Source organism: Dermochelys coriacea, chromosome 8, assembly GCF_009764565.3.
Source record: "Dermochelys coriacea isolate rDerCor1 chromosome 8, rDerCor1.pri.v4, whole genome shotgun sequence".
NCBI lineage: Eukaryota > Metazoa > Chordata > Testudines > Dermochelyidae > Dermochelys > Dermochelys coriacea.
This window is the reverse complement of record NC_050075.1, coordinates 10,818,219-10,846,055: the sequence shown is the minus strand read 5'-3', so window position 1 is coordinate 10,846,055 and position 27,837 is coordinate 10,818,219. Positions and strand designations below refer to the sequence as shown.

The window sequence follows — 27,837 nt, the reverse complement described above, 5'->3', positions numbered from 1 at the left end:
CAGAAAATCTTTCACTGCTCAGCTAAGTTAGCCATTGGTGCAAGTGCAACATAACTGTCATTTTTCGTGGTCCTGTCTCTGTGAGAAAAATGGTGTCTGGCAGGGCGTACTTCGAAAATCAAATCAAATGCAAATGTCACCAGAACACTCAAAAGCATTTCTCCTCCACCAGGGCAGCTTCCATGCCAATTTGCAATTTCCTACCTCAAGTTATTTCAGTGCTAAAATCATTTCAAGAATATTGTGAGGAGTTTTGTTAATAGGAGACACATTTTCCACTTTCCTTGGGCTCAGCTCTCCCGATATAACACCTTGGGTAGTCACTTACACTTGGGCTTGAGAGGCAGCACAGATGAGATGACATCTGTGCTTGGAGTTAGGAATGTGTTTCCTAGCTTGAGTAGACATAATCACACTAGCTCTCATGGCTCTAAAAATAGACATGCTGCTGCAATAGTACAGGTAGCAGCAAGCAGCAGCATGAGCTAACTGCCCTGAGTACAAACTTGCCCATACCCCATGGGTGTGTTCTTGGGATGGCTACCCCATGCCACTGCTCTCCACTGCCCATTCTACTGTGGCTAGAACTAGCACAAGTATGTCTGCCTGAGCTGGCAATCACAACCCTAGCTCCAAGTGTAGATGTAGCCTATGTTTCAAAGGCTAGAATCCTAACCTGGCAGCATTTTAAACCCACTTTGCACAGGTCTAAAGGATTACAACAAGCTGCCAGGCAGTGAAGAAGAAATCCCTTTGTTTTAAAAAAAATGAATGAACAGGTTTGGGCAAAAACAAACACTTAAAAACACACACAAGCAAACAAACAAACGAAAAGCACCCCACACTCCTGTGCAAAAGCCAAACCGGGAAAACATCAGATCCAAAATAGAAGATTGGAATGCAAACTGTTATTATACCTTAATCACCAGTTTCTTCTGTTCCCACCTCAATACAAAACCTTCGTGCATATGCTATGATTACTGCTCCATGATTCTAATTATGGTCTAAAATTGCAGACAAAAAGTATGTGATGAACAAGCTTTGTTCTTCATCTGGGATTCATCACTACGTGGAAACCAGGTTTAAGAATGACAAGTAGTTTTGAGTTTGGATTAGCTGAGTGGTATCTAGACAATTGCATGGCCATGTAGGAGGTTCTGTCGTGCACTAATGGTGGATTTATATGTTTTAGAGCCTCTTTTTGCCCCAAAAGTGGGTGATTCTGCTGGTGGAGAGTGGAGATTAAATGCCAAACAGACTAATTAGCATGTAATACACAGAGTAAAATGCCTAAAAAAGAACAGCTACTCCTCATTCCATAAAAGTGGTGTTATCAGGCACTAATTTTGGATAAAGCTCAGAATCCTGCTTTCTTGAACTGGACACAAGAAGTAGGCGAGGAAATGGAAATACTGGACATGAGTGGGCAAGGGTGAAGAAGAGACTAGGGGAGGGTAGAACCAAGACTATGCCCATTCATTGCCCCTTCCAACCCAACTGTTTCAAGGAGGGAATAGGCAAATACATATTACTTCAGCCTCCCCAGACACCTAAGTTCTAGATTGTCTGCATAGCAGTATAAGGGACGGATGAGGGGTTTTCTTATTCCCTTTGACTCGCTTCTCTGCATACATAATCCAGGTAACAATCTAGCCCTTAATATTTTATATTCAAAACTAATTAAGTTCTCTTTCTAAAACTGCTTTATAGTGTAATTAAAAAGTTCCCAGATATACTGATAATTGAATTCTATATTTACAGTTAATTTTCATGTTCTGGCCTGTTGAGAAAACAATGCTCAGCTTTTTTAGCCCTCTACCTGCCACGTGAAATGCTCCTGAAGCACACTGTGATTTAATTAAGTACCTCCAGGAATCTTACAAGTTCAGAATTTCTGTCAAGGGTTCTGTTCTCCACTTTGTGTGCCACAGGAGTGGAGAACAGACCCCATACATATTTATCTACAGGTTATAAACACTCTTCATTCAGATTACCTGAATTATCAGATTATAAGGGAAAAATATCCACAAATCCAATCAAATTTTAATCCAGACTGGTGCTGCTTGCTTAACATGTACTGTTACAGAAAGCAACAGGAGCTTTCGTTTTTAATACTGCTGCCATTTCCTTGCTTCCATGGCTAGTTCACTTTTAATCTTTGTCTATGATTAGACCATAAAACATAGCGGAAAACAGGAAGAGAATTTCACAGTAGGTCCTGACCTGATGGCTACTAAAGCCAGTGCGAGACTTTGCATTCACTTTAATGGAAGTTGATAAGACCCCACCCCCACTTTCAAAAGTTATTGCCACACCTGTATGTGGGCTCAGATAGTCAAAGATGACTAGCGGATTTAACCAGAAGTCACTGAAGTTAGTAGCTAAATCACCTAGTTGACTGGAAAATCTCAACCATAAATCCTGCATGCAAAAATGCCAAGTGAGCAACTATTTTAGGGAGCCACTTATGAAACCTGAGACCAGCGTGAAGGTTGGCTTGACAAATTGCAACTGCTGTGCCAATGCTATAGGCTATGCTCAAGTAACTAATGCTATGTCTGCACTCCAAGAAATGGGAATCACACCCCTATCATGTACACATACTCACACCAGCTCTCATCTGAGCTAGTATGTAATCCTCTTCTCTAAATCTACAGGCAGGGTGCAGAACTTCTACACAGGTGGAACATATCTGTAACTAGAGCCTGTAGCTGACTCATCAGACCCACCTCTTCCCCAAACTGCCTGCTCATCCACAATCCCATGGATAGAGCCACCATCAAATTTCTCTCTCGACCATGCAAAAAGCTGCATGTGTGCTTCCATACCACCGAGTGCAGTAGTTCTGCAACATGTTCCCTCCATGGCAACAGAGAGGTAGTCGATTTCAGCCTACGAACCCCCATGATTATCTTTACAAAGTGTAATTGCATTCAGCGTGGTAGCAAGCAGATGAATAGGTTATAATGATACCATCTCCAATGCAGCAATACATCCAGAGACAAAAATCTCTCCATTAACAAAAAAGCTCTCACCGTCTTTCAAATGTCATGCTGTTGTCTTATCACTATTCATTATTAGTTTGGTAGTACTCCTTTCCCGCCCAGCCTCACAGAAACAGTCCTGCATTTCTATTTGATTCTGTTTGTGTAGCTCATTTCTATTGATTTTTTTCCTCCGAGCATAGCCGCTATTGTTCATATCAAAATAACTCCCAGGCACGGCTATGGAGCTCAGGTTTCGCAATCAATTATTTGTTTCAAGCTTTTGAAAACAATTCAAATCATTTGACTTTTTACTTGTGGGTTTGTTTTTGTTTTTTTTTTACATTTATTATTTCCTCAGCAACTTTCTCACAAATTTATAAACAAAAGCTATTCAGTGTTTTCTATTTGAAGAGTTAAACTCTTTAGAAGATTATATGAAATTTAATTTTATTAATCCCTCTAAGGTACATATATGGCCCTGTGATAGGGCCTTCAGCGGCCAGATGGCCTAGTGGCTAGATCGTTATTCAGAGGGAATGGTAGGGGGACCAGGGCCCTCCCTCTCCACCAGGTCCCAGCCCAGGGCCCTGTGTAGTTCAACCCCTAAACAGGGGAGATGATTCTCCCTCCTGGCAAGGTGGGGTCAAGACTAGTTTCCCTGGATTACTTTCTACTAAAGTCCTTTAGTTTGGGTGTGACCCCTGCTAGTCCAGTTGCCCCACAGGGGAAGGCTTACTTGCCTCCAGTGCCTACGATGGCTGGCAGGTCGCTGATCCGTCCCTTTAGGAAGGCAAACAGAGAGCTCCCGTCTCCTCACCAGTCAGCTCCCAACTGAGCCAGGCTTCCTTCTTTTCTCCCGCCTCCAGGCTTGGCAATGGCTACAGGTATAATAGGGCGGGGCTAGCTGAACACGAAGTTTTTCTTTAACCCCTGCTGTGCCAAGTGGTAGTTTCTCTGCTCCATCACAGGCCCATATGACAGTGGTATCAGAATATTTAATATATTTATCCTCACAATAGAGAGTGCTATTATCCCAATTTTACAGATGGGGAACTAAGACACAGAAACTAAGTGACTAGCCCAGGGTCATATCAGAAGGCTATGTCAGGGTGGGGGAATTAAATGGAGGCTTCTCCTGTCCAAGGGTATCACCCTTAACAACTGGGCCATCTTTCCTCCAAAGTGGTAATGTCAATCCAGTTGCTACTTGACAGAATACTATTCATACTAGTGTCGCAACTAACATTAGCGGACACCTTTGTTGCCGTTCTCAAGGACCAGATGAGCGTGGGAACTGAACTGAGCCATCTTTCCCCAACAGGTGTTGCCTCTAGAGCCGACCTGAGGAACCTGAGTAAAAGTAGTGGAGTTACGGAGAGCACTTTTCATTGCCACTATCCAAGCTGTAGCTGTCTTGTGAGTAAACAGCGAAATTTATCTTACAGGGTTATCACCCTGGGGACCTTTCACAAGCTCTAAATTAACTTTAAAAATATTGAAGCCACATGTTAAAGATCGTCCCCATCTCACTCATTTCAATAGCATCCTCTGTAAACTGCATCAGTCCATTGCAATCAATCACTTTTCTGCTATAAGAAGACAATAGCAAAAATATGACACGGTGTAACAGTGATTTTTTTTTTGAGTCATCTTCATAACCATAAGGAAATTTAAGGGCCAGAGGCAAGCATGGAATCTGGAAAGAAGTGGATCAATAATCTGGCTCGGGCAAATTACTGATACTTCCACACTCTTTCCACTTACACTTTTCGAGATCAGGAGCCTTCCTTATAAATCACAAATTGTATGCTGTGGGCCCACATCGTGTTGGTGATTCAGCAAAGAGAACTGCTGTAATTGCCTCTTACATTTAAATCACAATAAAAAGAGCCAGACAAAGTATTTAGCAATCCATGCCAAGTATATCGTTTAATGGGATCACAGGAGTGCCAGGTCCAGATCTTTGGCTACAGCTAAGAAACACACAGCTTGATCTCAGGAGCGAGTATGCAAAGGAGCCTTTTCTGGAACTGCAACCTTGGCCCACTACATGCTGAGCTAGTCCAACTAGCATTACTTAGAGCAACTAGAAGACTGCTTTAATTTATGCCAATTGTTAATGGACCCAAGGAGCCCACATGGCAGCAAGAGATTTCCCCAGTCATCCTCCCTTTCCCTAGTTACACCACCTATGCTGAGCACAGGGGAACACATAAGAGTTGCAATATCTACTTATCTGGTCACAGGAAGACTGACTTTAGGGTCACAGTGTTAGTGGCATAGTGGCCCCATCAGAGCGCAGAATGTGACTCTGAGTTTTCATTTGTGTAAAGTAAATCCAGGCAATACTGGGGGAGTTTGGAATGTTAATTCCCTTAAAAACTTTACTTCAATTATGTTATAGAAGTTAAACCATACACACCAGATTAGAAAAACTATGGGAATAGAATTTTTAGTGGAAAAGTTTTTAGGCTAGATAATATAGAAAAACTTCCTGTACTATGTGCACTTGCAATTTTGCACTCCCGTTTGATAGCAGGAGATATCTGTGGGCGCCTTTAATTGTGACTATAAACATTTAGGGGCCAGCTGGTGCAAATTAGTGTGGCTCCATTGACATTAGCACTGATTTACATCTGTTGTGGATATGGCCATGGCTGTCCAATTACTTGATTTGCTGTTGCAAATGTCATTGGAGCCCACAAATCAGGTAGTCAGCCATCTGCAAATGTTTGAACTCACAAGATTCTGTCCCAGGCCCAAAATAGCAGGTGCAAAGTTAGATTGTGGGTTTGGGTCCTTCTGAACAGTTATTCCATTATTTTTCAAAGATCTGTAAATATACAGGGCAACAGGTAGAGCAGCAATGGAAGTCAGTGGGGGATGAGTGAAAGAAAAATATGTTCCTGTGTTAACTGAAGTAGAGGAATTGACAACACTGGCAGGATTAATAAACAAGGACCATACACCATGTGCGTTCCAGGTAGTGGCTTTGATCATCAACACATCAAAACCACCCACGACAATGTTTTTCCCCATCAGGCATTGGGAGCTTAACCCAGAAATCCAATGGGCAGCAGAGACTGCGGGAACTGTGGGATAGCTACCCACAAGTGCACCGCTCTGTAAGTCGATGTTAGCGAGGACGCACTCCACTGACATAATGCGCTTAGTGTGGGCATATGCAATCGACTGTATAAAATCGGTTTCTAAAAGTCGACTTCTACAATATTGACCTAATTTTGTAGGGCAGACAAGGCCTAAGAGTTTTTAAATGATGAGTTTAGGCAGAGGCATCACAGGCCTATCCCTAGGGCCTGAACTCCTAGAGTCACATGATGATACCAGCATCTCAGCTTATGTTTATTACAATTCTGTTTTTAGCCCTCATGGTTGTGGAGAAGACCTGACCTGAGCGTAGCTAATGCAATGATGTATGCCTGTGCTTGTAGAGAGCCTGTACCAATAGCTCAGACAGGTGTGACTTGCCCTATTTGTATCAATAGGATGTTAGCTCTGAATCTATTCCGGGGTGTTCCTAACACAACCCAGCAGAGGAATTCTGTGTGTGTGTGTTTGTGTCGGGGGTGGGGGGGTGACGACTATATCTGGGGTGGCCAAATTAACTGATCCCCCGAGCTGCATACAATCTTCAGAAGTTTGAGAGCTGGGCGTGCCTTGTAGGGCTCAGTGCGGGGCACGCCTGCTGGGGCTTCAACCCCACTCTTGCTGAAGCTCCAAGCCCCAGCAGGTGCCTTCCGAGGGGCTGAAGCCTTGAGACCCCCGCTCCCCATAGGGGAGAAGCCCCTAGCCCCAACACTCTGCCACAGGGCAAAAGCCCTGAGCTCCCCATGCCCCAGTCTGGTAGGTGGAGAATGGGCAGCAGGGGGTGGGGAGGCTCATGAGCTGCAGTTTGGCCACCTAGGACTACATCACGACCCGTCAGCTAGGTGCCTCCAGGCTCTGCCACGATGGCAGTCAGAGCTTCTGAATGATCCCATAGCAATGCTCAGGGGCGAATCCCCCTTCCTCCTTTACGTGTTGTTGAGGATTAAGTAACCTTTATCTGGCTGGGGAACCTTGCTCATATGCTCAGGGTTCAGCTGATCGCCATATTTGGTGTCGGGAAGGAATTTTCCTCCAGGGCAGATTGGAAGAGACCCTGGAGGTTTTTTGCCTTCCTCTGTAGCATGGGGCACGGGTCACTTGCTGGAGGATTCTCTGCTTCTTGAAGTCTTTAAACCATGATTTGAGGACTTCAATAGCTCCGACATAGGTGAGAGGTTTATCGCAGGAGTGGGTGGGTGAGATTCTGTGGCCTGCATTGTGCAGGAGGTCAGACTGGATGATCATAATGGTCCCTTCTGACCTTAATATCTATGAATCTATATCGGCAGTAACATTTTAATCAGTGTGAACGGAGAGCTTATTATAACACTTCTGATTGGTGAGATCTTTTCATATCCTCCTTTGCCACCCTGTAATTTAATTTGCTTAGATTGCTATATGGAATTATTTGGATGACGCTGTCTTTATCACAAAGGACATTTAGTGATTCCAAAGCATGCAGCTTGAATGCTATTTAGGGAGAATGCAGTGTTCTAAAAGAGACCTGCCTTTAATATGGGATCTCAGTGGAAGAAAAGGGAGAGGGTAATCCCAGAGGAGAAGAGAGAGTAAATAGTTAGGTAAAGGCCAGTTTGTGATGCATTTCCCTCACCATTTTCACAACTTGTATACAGTAGCATAAAAGGAGTTTGATATTTATGTCAAAGATATCCACAAGGGCATTACCATCAAAATGTTCGTTAAAATATAATCATCTAAAGACATCAATGAGCCTATAGCCAATTTTTATATGGACTCTACTCTTGAATATTCCACTTTCCAATTTAAGAAATGAGTCACGTGGTTGCTTGCAGATGGTACTTGTGAAGAAATTTGCATATTGCATTATATGAAGGTGACATTTAAAACGGTTTTCACTAGCCACATCCAGCTTTCAGGTACATGACTACAACTCCCATTGACCTGTATCCACAGGGTGGGACAAATACTGCAAACTTTATTCTTGCTAGAAGTGACTTTAACAGCACTACTTGCATGCATAAGAGAAGCAGGATATAGCCTGTAGGTGAGCACAGATTTTTCCCTATTATGACTAAAGGCCACATGCTGCCACCCTTCATTTAAATGGGAATACTATCATAGTAAAGTATTTCTCAACATGAGTAAGTAACAGTACCAGACTGTCGGTATATGTGATTACTATTTAACTTTATAAATTATAGTGCATTCTTAATACAAAATAATATAAACCCATGCAAATTAAATACATTAAAATTTGGTCTGTTTGATAACATATTAAGCTGCAATGTGTCTAAATTCTAGGGTGGAATCTCATTACACAGTATTATTCTGCAAGTTGTAACTTGATGTTCTTAATGATTTGCTTTTGCAATTCTTGATATCTTAGAGCTTCATTCTGCAATACATTATAAACCAGTTAAAAGTTTGATACATAATTTATAACCCCTTCCATTCTTTGGTTAAGATGCTCATTTATGAGTAGTTAGCTACCTAGGAGCATCAACATTTTAAAATAAGAGAATGATTAAGTGTTTTGCTTAGAGGGAAGTTCCACCCTTGAAAGGTAACTTGATATAAGAGGCAGCATGAGGTTCCATGTCTCAGCATATAGCAGGGCTCCAGGGAAGCATCAACCCAACTCTAGCCCTTACCATATTCTGAAGCTAATTCTGAATTTATCCAGCACCTGACATAAATTAGAGCAGTCTCAGGGGTGCTTTCAGTCACGCTTGGCCCCACAAAACCCTGTTGTGTCAGCAGAGAAGAGAGAGAGAACAAGTGCTCCAGCTACATACACCTCATCTGGGCCCCTAGCATGCCCTCCACCCTGCAAGCCATGAGAGTAGGGCAATATAGAACTGGCTACACCAGCATTACATTGTCAGAGGAAGGCCCTATAGTAGATGTACAACGCAGTGGGAGAGCTGCTGCCTTTACATAAAGTGGCCATGTGGCAATGCAGTATCAGCCCCACTGACATCAGTTAAATTACTCCCAGAAGCAGACCAGAAGGGTATGTGCTCTAGATTCTTGAAGCATACAAACGTGAATGCTTTGCTCACAGAGCTTTTGCTTGGAAGGAGTGATATTCCCCCCGCCCCTGCCAAATCTGCATATAAACCATGCATAAATGCCCCACGAGCACTTCCTGTGACTCAAACCTCTAGTTCTACCTTTCATAAACTTTCAAAACCCATATTTGTAATGATGTTTTCCTTGCCAGGCTTGTCACCAAGTCCTTTATTGGAACTATAGCGTGAGCCTGCTCGAGGCAGGCAAGAGAATTTTCAGTACAAGCAGCCAGTTTAACTTTTTCATTGCATATATTTTGCTTTTCTTAATTCAGTAATTTCATTTCAGAACCATGCAGCTGCATCTCAAACAGCTTTCTTTTCCTTTAGCATTAATAAGGGAGCTTTTTTGCAAGACATTGGAGCTGCATTAGCCTAAGGAAGGTCATGAAACACAAAATCAGTCCAATACCATTAATATTGCTATCTGTCACATCTTTTTTCAGGCCTTATTCATCAATAAACCTTGCAAGGCAGACATTCGCTTCCCATATCATCTGAAGCAATGCTGGATCCATCCTATTTGCATTCATTCTAATTAGTGGCCATGATCCTCGGGTGGTGTGAACTGATATACTACCATTGACTTCAGTGGAGCTACATTGATTTACATCAACTGAATATCTGGGCCAGTATGTATATTACTATTCATTGTTCTGTCAGTTTCAATCTGCCTCCTGCAAATCTTCATTCTGATACCTCTACTTAATATCTAGAAAGCAACATGACAACAGACTATCCTGATCTTGCTAGTGAACCAAACTAAAAAAAACCCATAGAGTTCAATGGGGGAGTTTATAGTGACAATGGAAGGTATGTAAAATGCAAAGAGTCAGATAACTTCATCCGTAGCTACCAGAGACTGAGCTTGTCCTCTCAAATCTATGTGTAGGCTCCCTGGGACCAAAGAGTAGGTGTTGTTCTACAGTGTGAATCTGCCACATTGCAGTTTGATCTATTGTCTGTGTCCCACTGTGTATAGTAATTTAAGGCAAATTTGGCTGAGAGTTAGCCATGCAGTTCCCATTGTTGTAAATGGGAATTGATAATAAATTCTCACCCAGCTATGCTGAAATGAGTGCCTCCTCATTTGTTTTCATGGGGCTATGAGCTAATCTTACATGCTGAATACCATTATTGTATAAAATATACTTGGCGTAGTGAAAATTTAGTGAAAAGAGATAAAAATAGGCACATATTTATTATCTCCTTATGCTGTGAATCTTCAAAAGGAGGAAAAATAACCTCACTTCTGATTATCTGCCTGCCGCCATCTTTAAAAGTTACATCATGCACTTCAGTTGGAGGTAATGTTTCCATCTACTGTCAAGTATGTTCTGCAAGACAGTGTGTTACTGAGATGGTATGAATAAAATAATCCAGAGGGTAAGGAATTTGGATTTTAGATTGTTAGTAAGTACAGAATGTCCATATTGGCAAAAAGTCAAAAGTTGAGTAACAATTCTTTTTTTTCCAAGATTGAGAAATGTTATTCAAAACTTGCCTGATTTCAATACATTTTGTAGATTTGCTATCATTACACGAGTCTCACCAGGACTTTTTTTAAAAAAAAAAAACTTTCAGCAATCAAAAATTTCTTCCGTCACCCATTGAAAGTGGGAGCTTTTTTTACCTTCTTTCACAAATCCCAATGCTGCCTTCTGTAAACTTTTAAAATTAGTTGTATTAGTACCTAATTCTGTGTCCCATCTATAAGGTTAAGGCAAGACAATTGAGAAATGAGAAAATGTATAGATTCCTACATTATAAATATGTTTGAAGTCCTTGAAACCTTGTGTGGTACTGACTCTAGAGGCTAAATTAAAAGATTATGGAAATGTGAAATAAACTATCAGTAATGTTTTCTAGATATTTCCATGTGATACAGAGGACCTTCCACAAAGAGACAGGAAGGGGAAACCCATCACAAACAAACATGAGTGGAGTTGATGGAAAGTTTCATAACACCTTATATCCCTGTCTGTCTATAGCTATCTCATAATCTCAGGTGTTTCTAAAGTATCCAACCCCATCATATCTTATCTCCTCTTTGTTGGTAACTTCAGGAGGATTCCTTCATGCGGTAGAGTTGGTCTAGAGTAAGAACCAGGTTCTGGTAAAAATATAGTTACAGTTAAGCATACAGAGCCTTATCAGAGCTGACAGCCATGTAATGCTGAAAGATGTTGATGCCCCTTAAATGAAATAGCATGCCATTTTCTACTGGATGGGAGCTGGAACATTAATGAGATACTAATACTGCTAACTGTGGGTTTGATCCTACAGTTGTTCCTCATGAAGGTAGTCTCATTGAAATTAATGGGACTGCTTATGTATGGACTGCTTCCATGAGTAAGTGTTGCATGATTGGACCCCCAGGCATGTAAATCTCCCTTTTTACATTTTAACACTGTTGTGCTGGAATCCAATCCTGCAATTCCTTATTCGCATGGGTAAAAGTTTGCAGGATCTGGCTCTTAATTTTATTTCCAAAGGCAATCAGTCATCTGCCAGTAAAATAATGTTCCTAGTTAATTTAGAAGGCAACTCTTGAAAAGATATATAGCTCTTGTCACTTCTAATTCAGAGAATGTCTGGTGAGGAAATTCTGAAAACAATACTTGAACACTTAAATGGTTTTTCAAATTAAAAATAATAATGGATTCCTAGCTGGCATCCTACCCCAATTTACTGACAACCTAGACTTTTATTGCATTTATGTTACTGACCAGAGTTGTAGCTGCACATTAGCCAAAAAACTTTCATAAACTGGTGACTGGGCCATAGAAATTGAGTTTTTATGCCCAATTTACTTTATCCTGGAAGACCACAAATTCTTGAACCGCTCTGCTGATTTAGCAAAATGTTGCAAATATCATAGGGCATTTACAATCTCAGTCATAATGGTGATGTTGAGTAACTTGCAGGAGAGAGTTAAGACATTTACAAAGCAGCAAAATATAGTCTTAGAGGAACTTTTCAGAATTACCTCCTTGTGTTCCTCCTCTCCCCATCCCACCCATGATTACTCTTCATCTAGAGAGGCAGATCTCAAGATTTAAAATTAAGAGTGCAATATCTGAAGAGCAAAAAGTACTTGATGTGCCACCTTTGTAATTTGAATCAGAGTAGTTATAATGGATTCTTAATCTGATAAACCAACCTGCATATATACCTAAGATACTTACCTGGCACCCATCACTGTAGTTAACTGAACATCTCATTCTTTAAATGTATTTATTCTCACAACATCTCAGCAAGGTGGGGAACTCCCCATTTTACAGAGGGGAACTGAGGCACACAGAGACTAAGTGACTTGCCTAAAGACACACAGGGAGGATGTAGCAGAGCAGGCAATTGAAACTGGGTCTCCCAAGTCCTGAAGTAACACCCTAACCACTGGGCCATCCACTTCTGTTTGGGAATCACTGATTTAGATTGCTGCCAGACAAGTTAGACCATCCTTCAGCACAAGAGATAGGAGACTTCGCTTTTGGAGCAGGAAAATCCCACCTTTCAACCCTTCTGCCACCATGAAGTTCTGAGTGGAGATGGTGTATAATGCACAAGTTCTGGGTAGCTGGGGGTTCTCTTACAATATGTTAAAAGGAGAAGATAGCCTCATCTTAGCTTTCAAAAACAGAGAGTTATGAATTTCAGAAGTAGTATGTTTCCAATCATATGTAGTTAACACATTTTAAATGCTGTGAATATTCAGAACTCCTGTGCCCTTTCACCTATATCTTAATGCCTATACAAGATAAAACAGTTGCAAATGGACAGGTAAAGAGTTGAAATAAGCTACTGAGAAGAATACAAGGCATGAAGTCTTGCTATCTCTCTCTGTCTCTCATCAAAATTAGAGATGAGTTAATAATTGACTTTTTTGGTTCAGAGAATGAACTGAAAAATCTGGGGCAGATATCGATTTGTTTTGACCCAAAACTGATTTTTGTTTGGCATTTTTTCCCCAAATGAATAACCAAAAATCTTTTGTTTGGGTTGAACAAAATGTTTCAAACTTTGTTCCAAACTGCCATTTCCTAAACGAAATTGCATTTCTAAAATGTCATTTCCAAACAAAAATGTTTAAATGGTTATTTTGAAAATGTCAAAATGAAGTTTTTCAACATTTCTGAAAAAAATGTTCACCGCAAATATTGGCCAAATTTGACCCAAATTCAGAAATAGTTTTTGTTCCCCAATACTTACTAATTGTTTAATATACTTATCATTACACCAGATTTACTATTTACTGAAAAAGATTTGCCCAGTTCTATGCAAATATGTAGGAATTTAGGAGATAATGACATTTCCGTAGGGACTTAAAATGGATGCTTTGCCCTCACTTTTTTAAATACAACATGGTGCTGGTGAAGAGAGAAGGGGTAAATCATATTTTCCAGTTGTCCTCTCTAGCATAGTAAATCACCTAATATGTAAATACTTGAACTTTAATCCTGGCTTTCAGAGTAAAATAGCACTTCTTAGATTCTAATGGATTGTCACGTCTAGAAAGGGGGGGAAAATCTCAGTTTGAGTTTTTTCTCATAATGGTAGGAGAGCTGGAAGCATTTTTTTCTTCTGAAAGCCACGTATCATATTTCACATTTCTGATGGAAGCTCTAATTGAATCTAAATACTGACCAAGATTTCCCTTAATCTGAGGCTGAACTAGAATTTGATTCCTCACTTTGAATTTTCAGGATGTGCTTTCTGAACCCTGATTTTCTGTACAACACTCTTTCATATGTAAAATATATGCCACTATTAACACATTTAGATGAAGGAAAACCTTTTAGGTTGAATTACCTTAAATTCAGTTTCAATGTTGGCTAGTCTTGCCAATTCATTGCTTAGTTCTAAAGCAGTAAGAACGGGGTCTTCACTGGAAAGAGACAAATAAGCAGCACTTGCTAATCCTTTGTAGGCATTCATTCTCGATCGAGAGTGACTGAAGGAATCTTTCCTCTGCTTCTCTGCACATTCATTGCACTTGCAGAAGTAGTCATGGGGCCTTTCTATCCGTGCCCCTTTCAGAAGCAAGATATGAACAATTTCATACTCTTGGCAATGAGCAGCGAGTATTATGGGGGTGATGTCATGAGAAAACCGAGTTCCATCTTCATCATAAGCATAAAAATCATCATCACGTAGTTCCTGCTCAAGGGGGCTTAATGTGAGACGCTGCCCTTGTGCAAAGGCTGGATGGTTCAATATTGCTTCCACAATGCGCACGTATCCCTTACTGATGGCCAACAGCAGCGCATCTCCAACTCGAGCCAGATTCTCCTTTTTCAGAAGGAGTTCAGTCACTTCCAAATGCTCATTCCCCACCGCTAACTGCAAGGCATTCTGTCCCATGTAATCAACGCAATTAAAGTTCAGGGTTTTGGACTCCTCCAGCATTTTCCGCACCACGGGGATGTTGCCATATTCCGCAGAATCCAGGAAGCGTTCTTCCTCCGCGGTCAGGCTTGTGCCCTTCTCATTAAACATGTAGGCTGGGCCTCGGATAGCCTGTCTCCGGCCTTTCTCCCGAAGGGTTGTGTGCCTTCGATGCATGTTTTTAGAATTGCTGTTTCCCAACCTGCACAAAGACAGGAAGGAAGCTTGATTATCCTCTCAGCCATTTTTAATCTGAGGTAACCTGAAAATAATGTTGAAAATGTTCTGTTGTTATAAAACCTTGTATTTAACATGGTTTAAGATACATGCTGGATAATGCAAATTACTTTATTGAATAAGTGCCAAAAACTTAGGCTCCTAAGTCACCTAGACTCTTTTGAAAATTTTACCCAAGATGTAACAAGTAGATGAAACCAAAAAACAAGTGGTGATGCTTTGTTGGAAACACACTATTCATCCTTCATGCCAGTCAGTGATCTAGGGCTGAATATTGCCCACCCAGCACGTGGATCCACTGCAATTGTTTGTTTGGTGTGGAGGAGTTTCACATTCAGAAAAAAAGAAGAAATATTTTCATGGTAGAAAATTTGTTGGGTTGATTTTGTTATCATTTTTAAATGGTACTGTTGGAAGCAGGGCAGAGGTTTGGAATGCTAGAAGCAGTATTAGCAGGAGCTAGCCCATCATCTATTCTCCTATTTTAAAAAAAAAAAACCAATGGCCTATATAGTCTTTTAATTATTATTGTCCTGTGCGCTTTTTTGTTTTGTTGTTTGTTTGTTTGTTTTTTAGAAAAAGTATCGGTCTTGATGTTATTTCCCAATCCACAAATGAGAACAATTAGTTATTCTATTGGTAGAAAGAAAGCAAGAACATAAGAATGGCCATCAGAGCACTGGTCCATCTAGCCCATTATCCTGTCTTCCAACAGTGGCCAGTGCCAGTTGCTTCAGAGGGAGTGAACAGAACAGGGCACTTTAAAAAGTGTCATCCAGACCCAGCTTCTAGTAGTCAGAGATTTAGAGACACCCAGAGCATAGGGTTGTGTCCCTGACCATCTTGACTAATAGCTATTGATGGATCTATCCTTCATAACCTTATCTAACTGCTGCTCTATAGTCTTTCTTGTCCTCTTCTTTTCACCCCGGACACTGGCAAAGTGAATCTAAGGCTATATACAAAGGACCCAGTTCTTGGAGTTTTGCCTGAGAAAGAAGGTTAGGGTTTGGTCAAGAATTACTTACATGCATATAATATATAAGTAAGTAACTCTCCAAAATGATAAACATTGCTTTTTCTCACTGTCTCTAATTAAAAGTAGACACTGGTTCTCCACTCCATTCTAACATCAAGAGTAAGAATGGTCGGTGCAGAAGCAGAATACTATTCAAATAAAACTTCCCACCAAAACATAACTGATATAAAAAATTAAGCACCTTAAAATACTGTAGAGAAGGATGAGCAGAACAAATGACATTTATGGTGAAGGCACTCTAACTCATGGAAGCCTTCACCTCTGATGAGTTATGGCCCCAATCTTATTCATGAACACTGAAGATTAGTATTTCAGCCTCCTTGCTTTATCATTTTTTTACATATAGTGGGACAAATAGAAAATGATTCCCTTATCTTTGAATACATTCATAAGAAAAACTCAGCTATCACTTCACATTTTAAAAGCTAGTTACAATGATGTTTGACCTGAGCTCTGAAATTATGATGGAGTAGTGACAATGCAAAGAGATATACATGTAATAACAGAAGATCTTGGAAACTCAGCCATACCCATGTCACATGATTCTGTGTGTTGCCTTGTTCTGCACCAGTTGTACAGACAGTTTTCAAACTAATCATACATACTGAGCTTGTGTAATGTGTTCTCTTGAAAAAGTGTAATTGTAACTTGATTGCAGGTATCTTAACATTTTTGTTTGAAGGTGCTCTGCATTTAGATGACTGTATTTGCATATGTTATTGAGACAGCTAGTGATCAAACTCAGAGATTGCAATTAAAATATTGTGTTTTTCTAGGAATTCATGCTTTGACATTCCATGTCATTGGAAAGAAATCTTCTGCGGAAAGGCAAAACCTTGGGCCAAATCCTGACTCCGGGGGACTTTGGCCTGAGTACGGGCCTGCTGCTGCAAGATGTTGACCACCCACATCATCTCTGGAAGTCCTTAGGAGTTGCGAGCCCTTGGCACTTTGGAGGAGGTACACAGCACTTTGTGGGAGTTGTCCCTAAAGCATTACGGGGTTTCACTCTATATGTTGACATAGGGATGCTTGCTGAGGCTAAAGTACTCTACCCAGCAGTTGGACTGGGTTAGCTGGACTGGGTGCTGGGATTAAGGGATTAAGGACTAAGAAGAATTCTCTCCCACAAAGCACCTGTGGTTCCTAACGTTGTAGCCTACTCCAGCCAGTGTCCTGCCTGTCACCCATTTCCTTTCTGCCACTACACATGGTGTTTGTACAGAGCTCGTGCCCATGCCATTCTGTAATCTCTGTATGGGCACACACATTCAGCTCCCACATTGCTGCACTGTGGGAATACACCTGCAAAGATAGAAGTGGCATTTGGAATTTAGATTTGGAGCAAAATTTTCAGATGGACCTAAGGATCCTAAGTCCCATTTTCAAAAATGACTTAGGGGCAGATTTTTAGAGCTATTTGGTTGGGTAAAGATGCCAAAGAAACTAATAGGATTTTCAAAAGATCCTTGGCACCTAACTCCCATTATCTTTCAATGAGACAAGATCCTACAGCCCAGATCCTCAAAGATATTCATGCTCCTAACTCCAAATATCAGTGGGAATTAGGCACCTAAATACCTTTAAAGATCTAAGTGCCCAAATAATTTTTGAAAATGGAATTTAGGCATCTAAGTTTCTTGGGTGACATTTTCAAAAGCACCTTTTATGGTCTAGGGCCTCATCCTGTAATCCTTGTTTAGGCAAAAATGAAATTCAAGATGGGGATGTAATGGGAGTAAAGAACTGCAGGATCAGCTCCTTACTTGCTACTTCTCTTTTCCGGCAATGATTTCAGCTATTTTCAGAGGGATTCAGGAAAGATAGGCACTAAAATCGCATTAAAACTCCATTAGGCCTGTTTAAAATGTTCACTCTCTGTCTCTATACAATTGATGCACTATTGTGTTCTATTAAAAACACAAACAAAAATGTTACTATTCAAAACATTGCAACTATGAACAAAAATTAAGGAAATGAGACTCTACAGACTTGAATCAATAAAGAAATGACTGCAATGAAAAGAAGACAGAAAAAAAGCTCTTTGCCAAAATATTTGTCCGCAGAATTTCGTATGTTTCATTTATTTAAAAGAATTTTTTTTAGCAGAATCACAGGTTAAAGGCACAGTATGAGAAAGTGTGAGGGGATAAATTATATTTTTATGGAAGCACAGACTGAATTTTAAGTATACAAGTGCTCCATCTTGTCTGCTAATGCTTCAGAGACTTTTCCAGTATTCCAACTTCCAACCTGCCCCATATTATTTGCTTTCTTATATCAGGTTTATTTCCATTAACAAAAAAATTTAAAAAAATATTTCACCATCATCCCAGAGAGGAAACATTAATTGAGTAGAAAGTTGACTAAGATAAACGTTTCAATGGAGTCCATTTTCAGTTGCTTCCTATTTGCTGAATATACAGTTTAAGTATTATTTGGGATATTAGTTTTAATAAATAGCAACTTTTCCAGCATTAACCAGCAAAGCAGCATGCCAGGGAAGTAGCAAGAAGTATTCTCTCCTATGGTATGAATAAGATAAAAGGTCATTCAAGTTCAAACTTTGAAATAGGCTGCCTCCCTTTTGTGGGTGTGCTGAGCAGAAACTAAATCTGAACCTGCAACTATATTTCAAGCACAACTCTGAATACTCACACCTCTAATTACCAGATTTTAGATACAATACAGGTGATTAGACATGCTTCTACTGAGGTTTGCAACTGACTTCATTGAGCTGGTTGCAAAAATTCCAGCACCGGTTTTGCAGATACAAACTGCATGGGTAAAAAATGAAGTTTTTGGACTGAAGAACTTATGGATCTAAAGGCAGTTGAGGCCTGGGATTACTTTAAATCAAAACTGCAGAAGCTATCGGAAGCCTGTATCCCAAGAAAGGGGAAAAAATTCATAGGAAGGAGTTGTAGACCAAGCTGGATGAGCAAGCATCTTAGAGAGGTGATTATGAAGAAGCAGAAAGCATACAGGGAGTGGAAGATGGGAGGGATCAGCAAGGAAAGCTACCTAATTGAGGTCAGAAGATGTAGGGATAAAGTCAGAGAGGCTAAAAGTCGAGTAGAGTTGGACCTTGCAAAGGGAATTAAAACCAATAGTAAAAGGTTCTATAGCCATATAAATAAGAAGAAAACTAAGAAGGAAGAAGTGGGGCCGCTTAACACTGAGGATGGAGCGGAGGTTAAAGATAATCTAGGCATGGCCCAATATCTAAACAAATACTTTGCCTCAGTCTTTAATAAGGCTAAAGAGGATCTTGGGGATAATGGTAGCATGACAAATGGGAAGGAGGATATAGAGGTAGATATTACCATATCAGAGGTAGAAGCGAAACTGAAACAGCTTAATGGGACTAAATCGGGGGGCCCAGATAATTTTCATCCAAGAATATTAAAGGAATTGGCACCTGAAATTGCAAGCCCATTAGCAAGAATTTTTAATGAATCTGTAAACTCAGGAATAGTACCGAATGATTGGAGAATTGCTAATATAGTTCCTATTTTTAAGAAAGGAAAAAAAAGTGATCCGGGTAACTACAGGCCAGTTAGTTTGACATCTGTAGTATGCAAGGTCCTGGAAAAAATTTTGAAGGAGAAATTAGTTAAGGACATTGAAGTCAATGGTAAATGGGACAAAATACAACATGGTTTTACAAAAGGTAGATCGTGCCAAACCAACCTAATCTCCTTTTTTGAAAAAGTAACAGATTTTTTAGATAAAGGAAATGCAGTGGATCTAATTTACCTAGATTTCAGTAAGGCATTTGATACCGTGCCACATGGGGAATTATTAGTTAAATTGGAGAAGATGGGGATCAATATGAACATCAGAAGGTGGATAAGGAATTGGTTAAAGGGGAGACTGCAACGGGTCCTACTGAAAGGCGAACTGTCAGGTTGGAGGGAGGTTACCAGTGGAGTTCCTCAGGGATCGGTTTTGGGACCAATCTTATTTAATCTTTTTGTTACTGACCTTGGCACAAAAAGTGGGAGTGTGCTAATAAAGTTTGCAGATGATACAAAGCTGGGAGGTATTGCCAATTCGGAGAAGGATCGGGATATTATACAGGAGGATCTGGATGACCTTGTAAACTGGAGTAATAGTAATAGGATGAAATTTAATAGTGAGAAGTGTAAGGTTATGCATTTAGGGATTAATAACAAGAATTTTAGTTATAAGTTGGGGACGCATCAATTAGAAGTAACGGAAGAGGAGAAGGACCTTGGAGTATTGGTTGATCATAGGATGACTATGAGCTGCCAATGTGATATGGCTGTGAAAAAAGCTAATGCGGTTTTGGGATGCATCAGGAGAGGCATTTCCAGTAGGGATAAGGAGGTTTTAGTACCGTTATACAAGGCACTGGTGAGACCTCACCTAGAATACTGTGTGCAGTTCTGGTCTCCCATGTTTAAAAAGGATGAATTCAAACTGGAGCAGGTACAGAGAAGGGCTACTAGGATGATCCGAGGAATGGAAAACTTGTCTTATGAAAGGAGACTTAAGGAGCTTGGCTTGTTTAGCCTAACTAAAAGAAGGTTGAGGGGAGATATGATTGCTCTCTATAAATATATCAGAGGGATAAATATAGGAGAGGGAGAGGAATTATTTAAGCTCAGCACCAATGTGGACACAAGAACAAATGGGTATAAACTGGCCACCAGGAAGTTTAAACTTGAAATCAGACGAAGGTTTCTAACCATCAGAGGAGTGAAGTTTTGGAATAACCTTCCAAGGGAAGCAGTGGGGGCAAAAGATCTATCTGGTTTTAAGATTCTACTCGATAAGTTTATGGAGGAGATGGTATGATGGGATAATGGGATTTTGGTAAGTAATTGATCTTTAAATATTCAGGGTAAATAGGCCAAATCCCCTGAGATGGGATATTAGATGGATGGGATCTGATTTACTATGGAAAATTCTTTCCTGGGTATCTGGCTGGTGAATCTTGCCCATGTGCTCAGGGTTTGGCTGATTGCCATGTTTGGGGTCGGGAGGGAGTTTTCCTCCAGGGCAGATTGGAGAGGCCCTGGAGGTTTTTTTTGCCTTCCTCTGTAGCATGGGGCATGGTTGACTGGAGGGAGGCTTCTCTGCTCCTTGAAGTTTTGAACCATGATTTGAGGACTTCAATAGCTCAGACATGGGTGAGGTTTTTCATAGGAGTGGTGGGTGACATTCTGTGGCCTGCGCTGTGCAGGAGGTCGGACTAGATGATCAGAGTGGTCCCTTCTGACCTTAGTATCTATGAATCTAAGTCAGCCTACATCCCTTTGGAAAATGTACCCATTAGGGTGAAGTACCTTCATCCACATAGACAAGGCCATTCATGTAAGACCTATGATACAGCTGCTGCTGGTGTCAAGGGGGTAAAAATGGGGAGCAAACATAGTACATCACCCATGGCCCTTGAGCAGGGTGAAGGGATGTTTGACATCAAGCTCAAATAGTCCAGCCTAGTGGTGTTGGGAAGCCAGGGGAGGGACCCTTAGATCCAGAAGCCTAGACCTTAATGAATAAGGATCACCCCAAATGGCTGCTGGAAAAATAGCCAAGAAAAGGGTATATGGCATCCCTGCAGCCTTCCCATTGGTTTTAGCAGAGAGGCAGATTCTGTCATCCATTACCCCTTACAAAAAACAATCTACCCTGGGTTTCTTATGGACTTCTGGGGTGAAGTTCACCCTGAGGCAATTGGTTGATGTATGTTTGCATCACTGTTGCGTTTCAGAGGACCAAATTATTGCTAGGGTGCAAGTCCGCACAGCATCCGGACTTAGTGTTTGCCAGATATGTTGGCAGGAGTGTATATACTGTACTGAATGCACATTGTGTAGCCTTTATGCATTGGCATCAATGACCAAGATATTTTAAATCAACTAGTGATTTGGGGTGAAAATCAGGCCCCTTGAAAGAAGTATCAAATAGGGCATCCAATCACCCACACATCCAAAATCATTTTTTAAAAAAGTCACTTTTTAAAAATCTTGGGCTATGGGATTTTATCAAAATCAGGACCCCAAGATTTTGCCCAATTATTATTATAATTTTTAAATCTACAGAAATGTTTTGTTTTGTTTCTTTCTTTGTGTTTCAATTAATATAGCTAAACCAGAAATATTTATAACCCAATCATTCATTTCTTTTTCTCTTGCTTTGATCCTTATATCTACTATTTGTTTTTTACATACAGAACTCTAAGGATGACTAAAGGAAATACATATTCAAATGATTCCTAAAATATGTGATGGATATTTGTACCAATAAGCTGTTTGGAACCTGTGTTACTCTTATATTGTCTATCTTTTGACAGGCTCATGTGAAAGTTTTCTGTATTGTAAAGTACAAATCATCAGACCCTCTCTATTCTCTGTTTAGCATCAGCTAAAGAATGTGTTTGCGGAACGTGTTTTGAATGTTGAGTAAAATAATAGTTCTCAAAATTAATGGTTGTGTAACCCTAATCCTGGTTCCGGAACATAATTTTCTGAGTATAATTTATCCTGTCTGTAGAAGAACACTCAGAATTAGCTTTAGCTCATAACCATAATATGCCACGTGAATGCATGTTCATTTACAAATTTTGCTGTTGAAAACAGAGGCGAGTTTTTTTTTCTTTCCCCAGCAGGTGGCAACATAACTCTGGATTAGAACAAGCAGCAGCTCCACTCTACCTGCTTCCAGAAGCGAGTTCCCAGCTCTCTTCATACAGAGCCTTGGCTGTTGGTTCGCGGATTGAACCTACTTTAACTGGCAACGCTGCTTAACAGTGATTTACAATCTCGAAAAAAAAGGGGCAGCGAACCCCATCTTTGGACGCACCAGGCCTGTACCGCTCCGACAGGGCTACTCTCAATTAAGCACACCTGGCATTGCGTGTGTGTGTGTGTGTGTGTGTCCCCTTTTCCATTGCATACATGTTCTTTCTAACATGTCAACGGCATGCAACTCAACCCAGAGCCTAAACCGCGCTGCTCATAGTAAACCCAGCGATGACGGACGGACTCTTTAAAATTGATTTGCAACAATGATCAATATAGCATTAAATCGACATCCAAACATTTAACCTCCCCCCCCCCCAAAAAAACCCAACAGATTTATATAAAGGGCTTTCTTGCCGAGTTTCAATAAACAACAACAAAACCCCACTTCTATGGGCATAACTGGGAACCAGGGATTTGGGCGAATCATCGGTGGAGGCAAGTTTAGTTTCACCTACTTAAAAAACACACCGTCGGCCGCGGATCCCGTACACAGGAGAGCATCAGTAGCCTACTTGCAGCGTAAGGGGCCCGGGTCCGGTGCCCTCTAGACGTTTGCGGTCCCCGGCTGAGCGGCAGGCGCCGGACGCCGCATGGTGGCCAGTCCCGCCGGTGAAGCGCTGTCTATGGTGCTGAAATAGGGACCGGACCTGGGAGCCGCGGGTTAATTAGTGGCAGGAGCGGCGGTGCGGGGAGCCGGCTGGCTCCGCGGCTCTGTCCCTGGTGCTGCAAGAGTCAGCTGAGCTTCCGAGACAGAGCCCCATCCCCGTCGCTGGGCGGTGGGAAATTTCCCAGGGACCATTAGGGATGCATTTACTGGAGGAAGATCCTGGGGCGAGACTGGCCTGTGCTTTCTTTTGCCTGCAGCTCCGGTGGTGGGGCAGCCGATCCCCGCCCTTTATCCCACCCCAGCAAACACACACACGCACGCACCCCTGATGCTCTGTAATGCGCGGTAGACAAGTGCTCCTCCAGTTCAGCCCAACTCGGCGGGACCCCCGCGGAGTAGGGCAGCCGGTGGCGGGGACTGGCTCAGGATCCCAGAGGCAGGCGGCAGGAGAGCCCGCCGGTCAAGCCCTGGCGAGCTCCTGCACGCTTTTCCATCCAGGCGTCCCTCCCCACGTCTGGAGCCTTCGCGGCAAGTTGTCTAGCCCGTCTGCGCCCAACGGGCTAATTCAGGCAGGTGGGGGCCAGGCGGAGAAAGGCTCTGTCCATCTCCCGAATCTACCGCCCGACTGTCGCCAAAAGCTCCCTCCCCGTCTTGGTCCCACCGGGGCAGCATCGGCGTACAAATTCAGTCTCGCCTCGTGAACTTCCCCCTGCCTGGAACGATCCAGATCAAGGGCCCCTAAAGTGAACCGGGACTGCCCGCTCCGCTTCCAGACCCCCAGGCTCTTCTCATTTTCCTGGCGTCTCATTCACAATGCATCGCCACAGAGGAAACTGTCCCCGTCACTCTGAGCCCGCGATCTGCCCCTGTCCTCGGCCCTGGCCCCTTGCAACGCCCTCGAAGCCCGCTCCTTGTTATTGGGGAAACTGAGTTGGTCCAAAAGAAACCGACATCCTTTTACAAGTGAATCTGCATTCACAGACCCGGGCTTAAAGGCTTCCTGGAGATTACATGCAGAATGCAGCCGCTGCTCTATCGCCGTGTCTAGTTCGGTCGTGCAGCGGTGCGAGTCTCAAAGAAATAAGATCAGGGTCTCTTCCGAGCCCGGCAGTGCCCTACAAGGAGGACATGAGCCACCACATCCTCCTCTCCCTCCCACCTCCTCCTCCAATGTTCGGAAAGATTGAATCGGTTAACAAGAGGTTTTCGCCAGCTTTCTCCTGGAGTTGATCTCTTTAGAATTGGGAATAGATTTGCTAACTAAGCACCTGGGAGAAGTCTGGTCAATCCCGTTTCCAGAGACCAGTGTAAATGTAGGGAGGCTGGGGGGCGTTGGGATATTTACTGAGCCATAGGGAGCGGCGCCCTAGCAAGTGGGAATCTGCAAAATATTTGTGGCAGGTCGATCATGTTCCCCATCAGACCACCAACCAGGCAGTGTACAGAGCCAGAGCATCTGTACCAGCTTTTCCCCAGGTCTTGATCCTTAGTGAGGAGGTTGTATTGCCAGATGGTGCTAAATGTTGGGGGGAGGCTTATAAAAGAATGTATGACCTTTCAGGGGGAGACACTACACACCGCGGATGGGACTAGTCTAAAACTTCCCTGAAGATCTGCCTATTGCTAAACGCACAACATCACATACAAAATATCCCCCGGCCAGAGAGTTGTATGTCACAGTTACAAGGGCATTGACTCCATATAATTACACAGATTACTTTAAATATAGACCCAACATTGCATTTTAAATCACATTTATAGGAATTATTCGACCAGGAATATACTCTCCTCTCAGACCTAGACATGTTTGAGAGACAGACAGCAGTCATTCGCTTTAGACCCACTTTTTCTACTGGGAAAAAAAGGTCAGATCCCCAGCGCCTTATGTCCTTTGATTTTTCGCCCAAAACAATTACTTTAATTTTATGCCATCCAGTAGTTGGTTTTCATCTTCACAAACCAATAGATGAAACAATTCGTATATAAAATCTTCACAGATGAAGAACAGCCTGCATGAAAACCATAACAATTACCAACACCAAAACATCAGGTTAAATACTCTTCAAGGTGATAGATAGTTCAACCTATTCATAACTTTTCAAATCTGCTCGATGGGAAAATGACTCCAATCTAAAGCCAACCATTTTTATTTGCTTATCAGTAGCAAATATTACCAAATCTTCAGAAAAATACTCAACCTAGAATGAACAAGTGAGTGGTTTCACCATTTAGAACCATTTTTCTCCTAATCTACTGCATGAAAAATGAGGAGGTGCTGACAATGTATTGTGTATTTAATTTAATTCAGTAGGCATGATTCACACTCCTGAGCCTTCCCAGTTATAAGGTAAATAGGAAGTTCTCTGTCCACATGTATTTTACCCACTTCTTTTATCTAGGTAAAAAATTAAAGATCAAACAGTATCTAGCACTCAGAGATAGCACATGGATCTTTCTGGAGAATTTGTATCCAGAAATTAAAAAAACAGATTATGCCTCTCCATAAATGTAGTTTTCATCTGAAGCCAATAAAATATTGACAATGTTATAATTGAACTTAATTATTCCAGATCCCCATGTGTAAAAGGATACAATAGAATGGGAAAATTGCTTGTGAAAGACATGAGAAAGAGTTGGAGAAATCTGTGGTCTATGGCATATATTTCAGTAGAATGAGAAGTATTTCATATGGTTATTGAGGGTCACCACTGCTGGCTTGTAGCATATCCCAATGTTGGTGGAATGCAGCAAGCTGGAAAGCCAATCCGTGGCATGTCTTGCACTTCCCAAGCATGCCATCTACCACAAAATTGTGCAACTTCTGAATTTTGCAATTAGTATTGAGCTGTATTTTGTTATTGTAATAATTACACTTATATGAGAATTGAGGCAACTATATTTTTTGACTATTTCAAAATACTCTATTCTCTTTTGATTTAAGCCTTATTGATCTCAGAGTTAAATGAAGGCTTGTCTCTTTCATATTTCACATGATCTGAATGCACAACATTGGAATAGTCATTATTGTGGGTATGTGAAAGGGTGCAGAGTCAAAAGACCTCCTATTGTTGCTATAACAACTGTTGTGTTATTTGTGTTATATATTGGGTGAATGCTGAAAATGTGCTCAGCATTGCACACAACTTAGACTAAGACTTGTTGTCTCCTCCCTCCCCCCACCTAAACTTACCCTCTAAGGGCATGTGTACCCAGGAACACTCAAGAAAGCTAAATAAGAGATAACACATATTATTAGCACCATCCCAGGTGGATGCTTTCATTCAAGAATAAAGTGATCTTAGTTCATTGTAACTTAATCCCCTTCCAATAAGAAACCTAGAAAACAATTAAGCAAACTTTAGAAGCTGCAGAATTTTGTTGTAAGAAACTTGTCTCTCTCAGAAGATTTTGAAAATTAAGCCAAGATTCCCAAGGGTTTCCATCAATATGAGCAAAGAGTCTAACAATCTCTTCATTGCAGCTACCCTTTGCCTAGCAATTTATTTAAAGTTACTTGCGACCTTGACTCAACCCTTATTTCAAATACACATAGAATTAAACATCAACATTTCAAATAACGGAAACATCAAAAGCAGCTGAACTAGCATCAATCCAAGAAATGTAACTAATCATATACCCAACTGCTCTAATCATACTATTATAGACAACTAAGTGTAAGCATGTAGTCCTTCTATAGAGCTTCATACATTCTTTAAATGTTCCAAAACACACATTAACAAGTACAGAGGGAAATTACAGTAAATACTTTTAATTGTTCCTGTTATGGGCCCATTTTGAACCAGATATGAAAGACAATATATTACCTTACTAGTTCTATGAATTAACCATTCTCTGGAACACTTGGATAGGAGGACTGACAGCTTACAAACCTATTCATGAATAGTAATCAACACTGGCTGTATCATCGGATCTAATATTATTTCATCCAAAAGAAGTGTCCTCTCATTTGGCAATATAGCAGATCAAATTCATTTTCATTATTCTCTGGGTGCCCAGGCCTGCAACCACTGTGTTCAAGAGCAGTCCCATTCACTTCAATGATCTTACCAGTTGTTTATGCCACTTGTGTTTCACTTTAATGTAGTTTCTTCAACTGCTGCCATGGGTGAGCAAAATTGTAATAACTTTATCGAGGCTAGCACAGTCTGTTATCCACCAGCATGAACTTGCTCCAGAAGCAAAGGGTCATCTTAAATTAGAATAGCAGTAGGGGAGAGTCAGAGTGATGGATTCATTTAACAAGACACAAACAGCAAAGGGGCTAGTCTGAAAAGCAGCGATTTCTTTTAACCCACTTTTATTTTGAAAGCAACTTATTGATAATCAGATTTTGCACAAATTCTTCATATAAAGAAAAGGAAAGCTATCCTTTCATGTCAACAAAGGAGTATTTCTCTATGTCCCACATAAAAAGGGGGATATAGCATTTGACCAAAATACATTCTGGTACACAAATCAATGATGTTGATTTTTTTTAAAACAAGGGATCCAATACCAGCTATATGTTCAAGTTAAAATAAAGAACAAGGAAACATTTATTCACTTTACTTACAAGTTCATGAGAGAGCAATTCATGACACAATCTGAATTTTAAAATGGAAAGAGGTAACTCCTATCCCTT

At 41.2% G+C, this 27,837-nt stretch overlaps 1 protein-coding gene across 2 annotated transcripts in view; it reads right to left on the bottom strand.

Annotated features, from left to right (window-relative positions):
* The window catches only part of TRPC7 (transient receptor potential cation channel subfamily C member 7), a 158,205-nt gene that overhangs the window by 97,439 nt on the left and 32,929 nt on the right, over positions 1–27,837 (bottom strand). The window contains exons 2-3 of one of the 2 annotated variants that reach the window (XM_043490932.1): positions 27,264–27,405; positions 13,961–14,738 (exon numbers count right to left, since the gene is read on the bottom strand). In XM_043490932.1, coding sequence (XP_043346867.1) covers positions 13,961–14,713 — 753 coding nt within the window. In that variant the 5' untranslated portion in view covers positions 14,714–14,738; positions 27,264–27,405. Of the gene's footprint in view, positions 1–13,960; positions 14,739–27,263; positions 27,406–27,837 lie in introns of those variants that run through there. The other variant, XM_043490933.1, reaches the window with a different exon arrangement.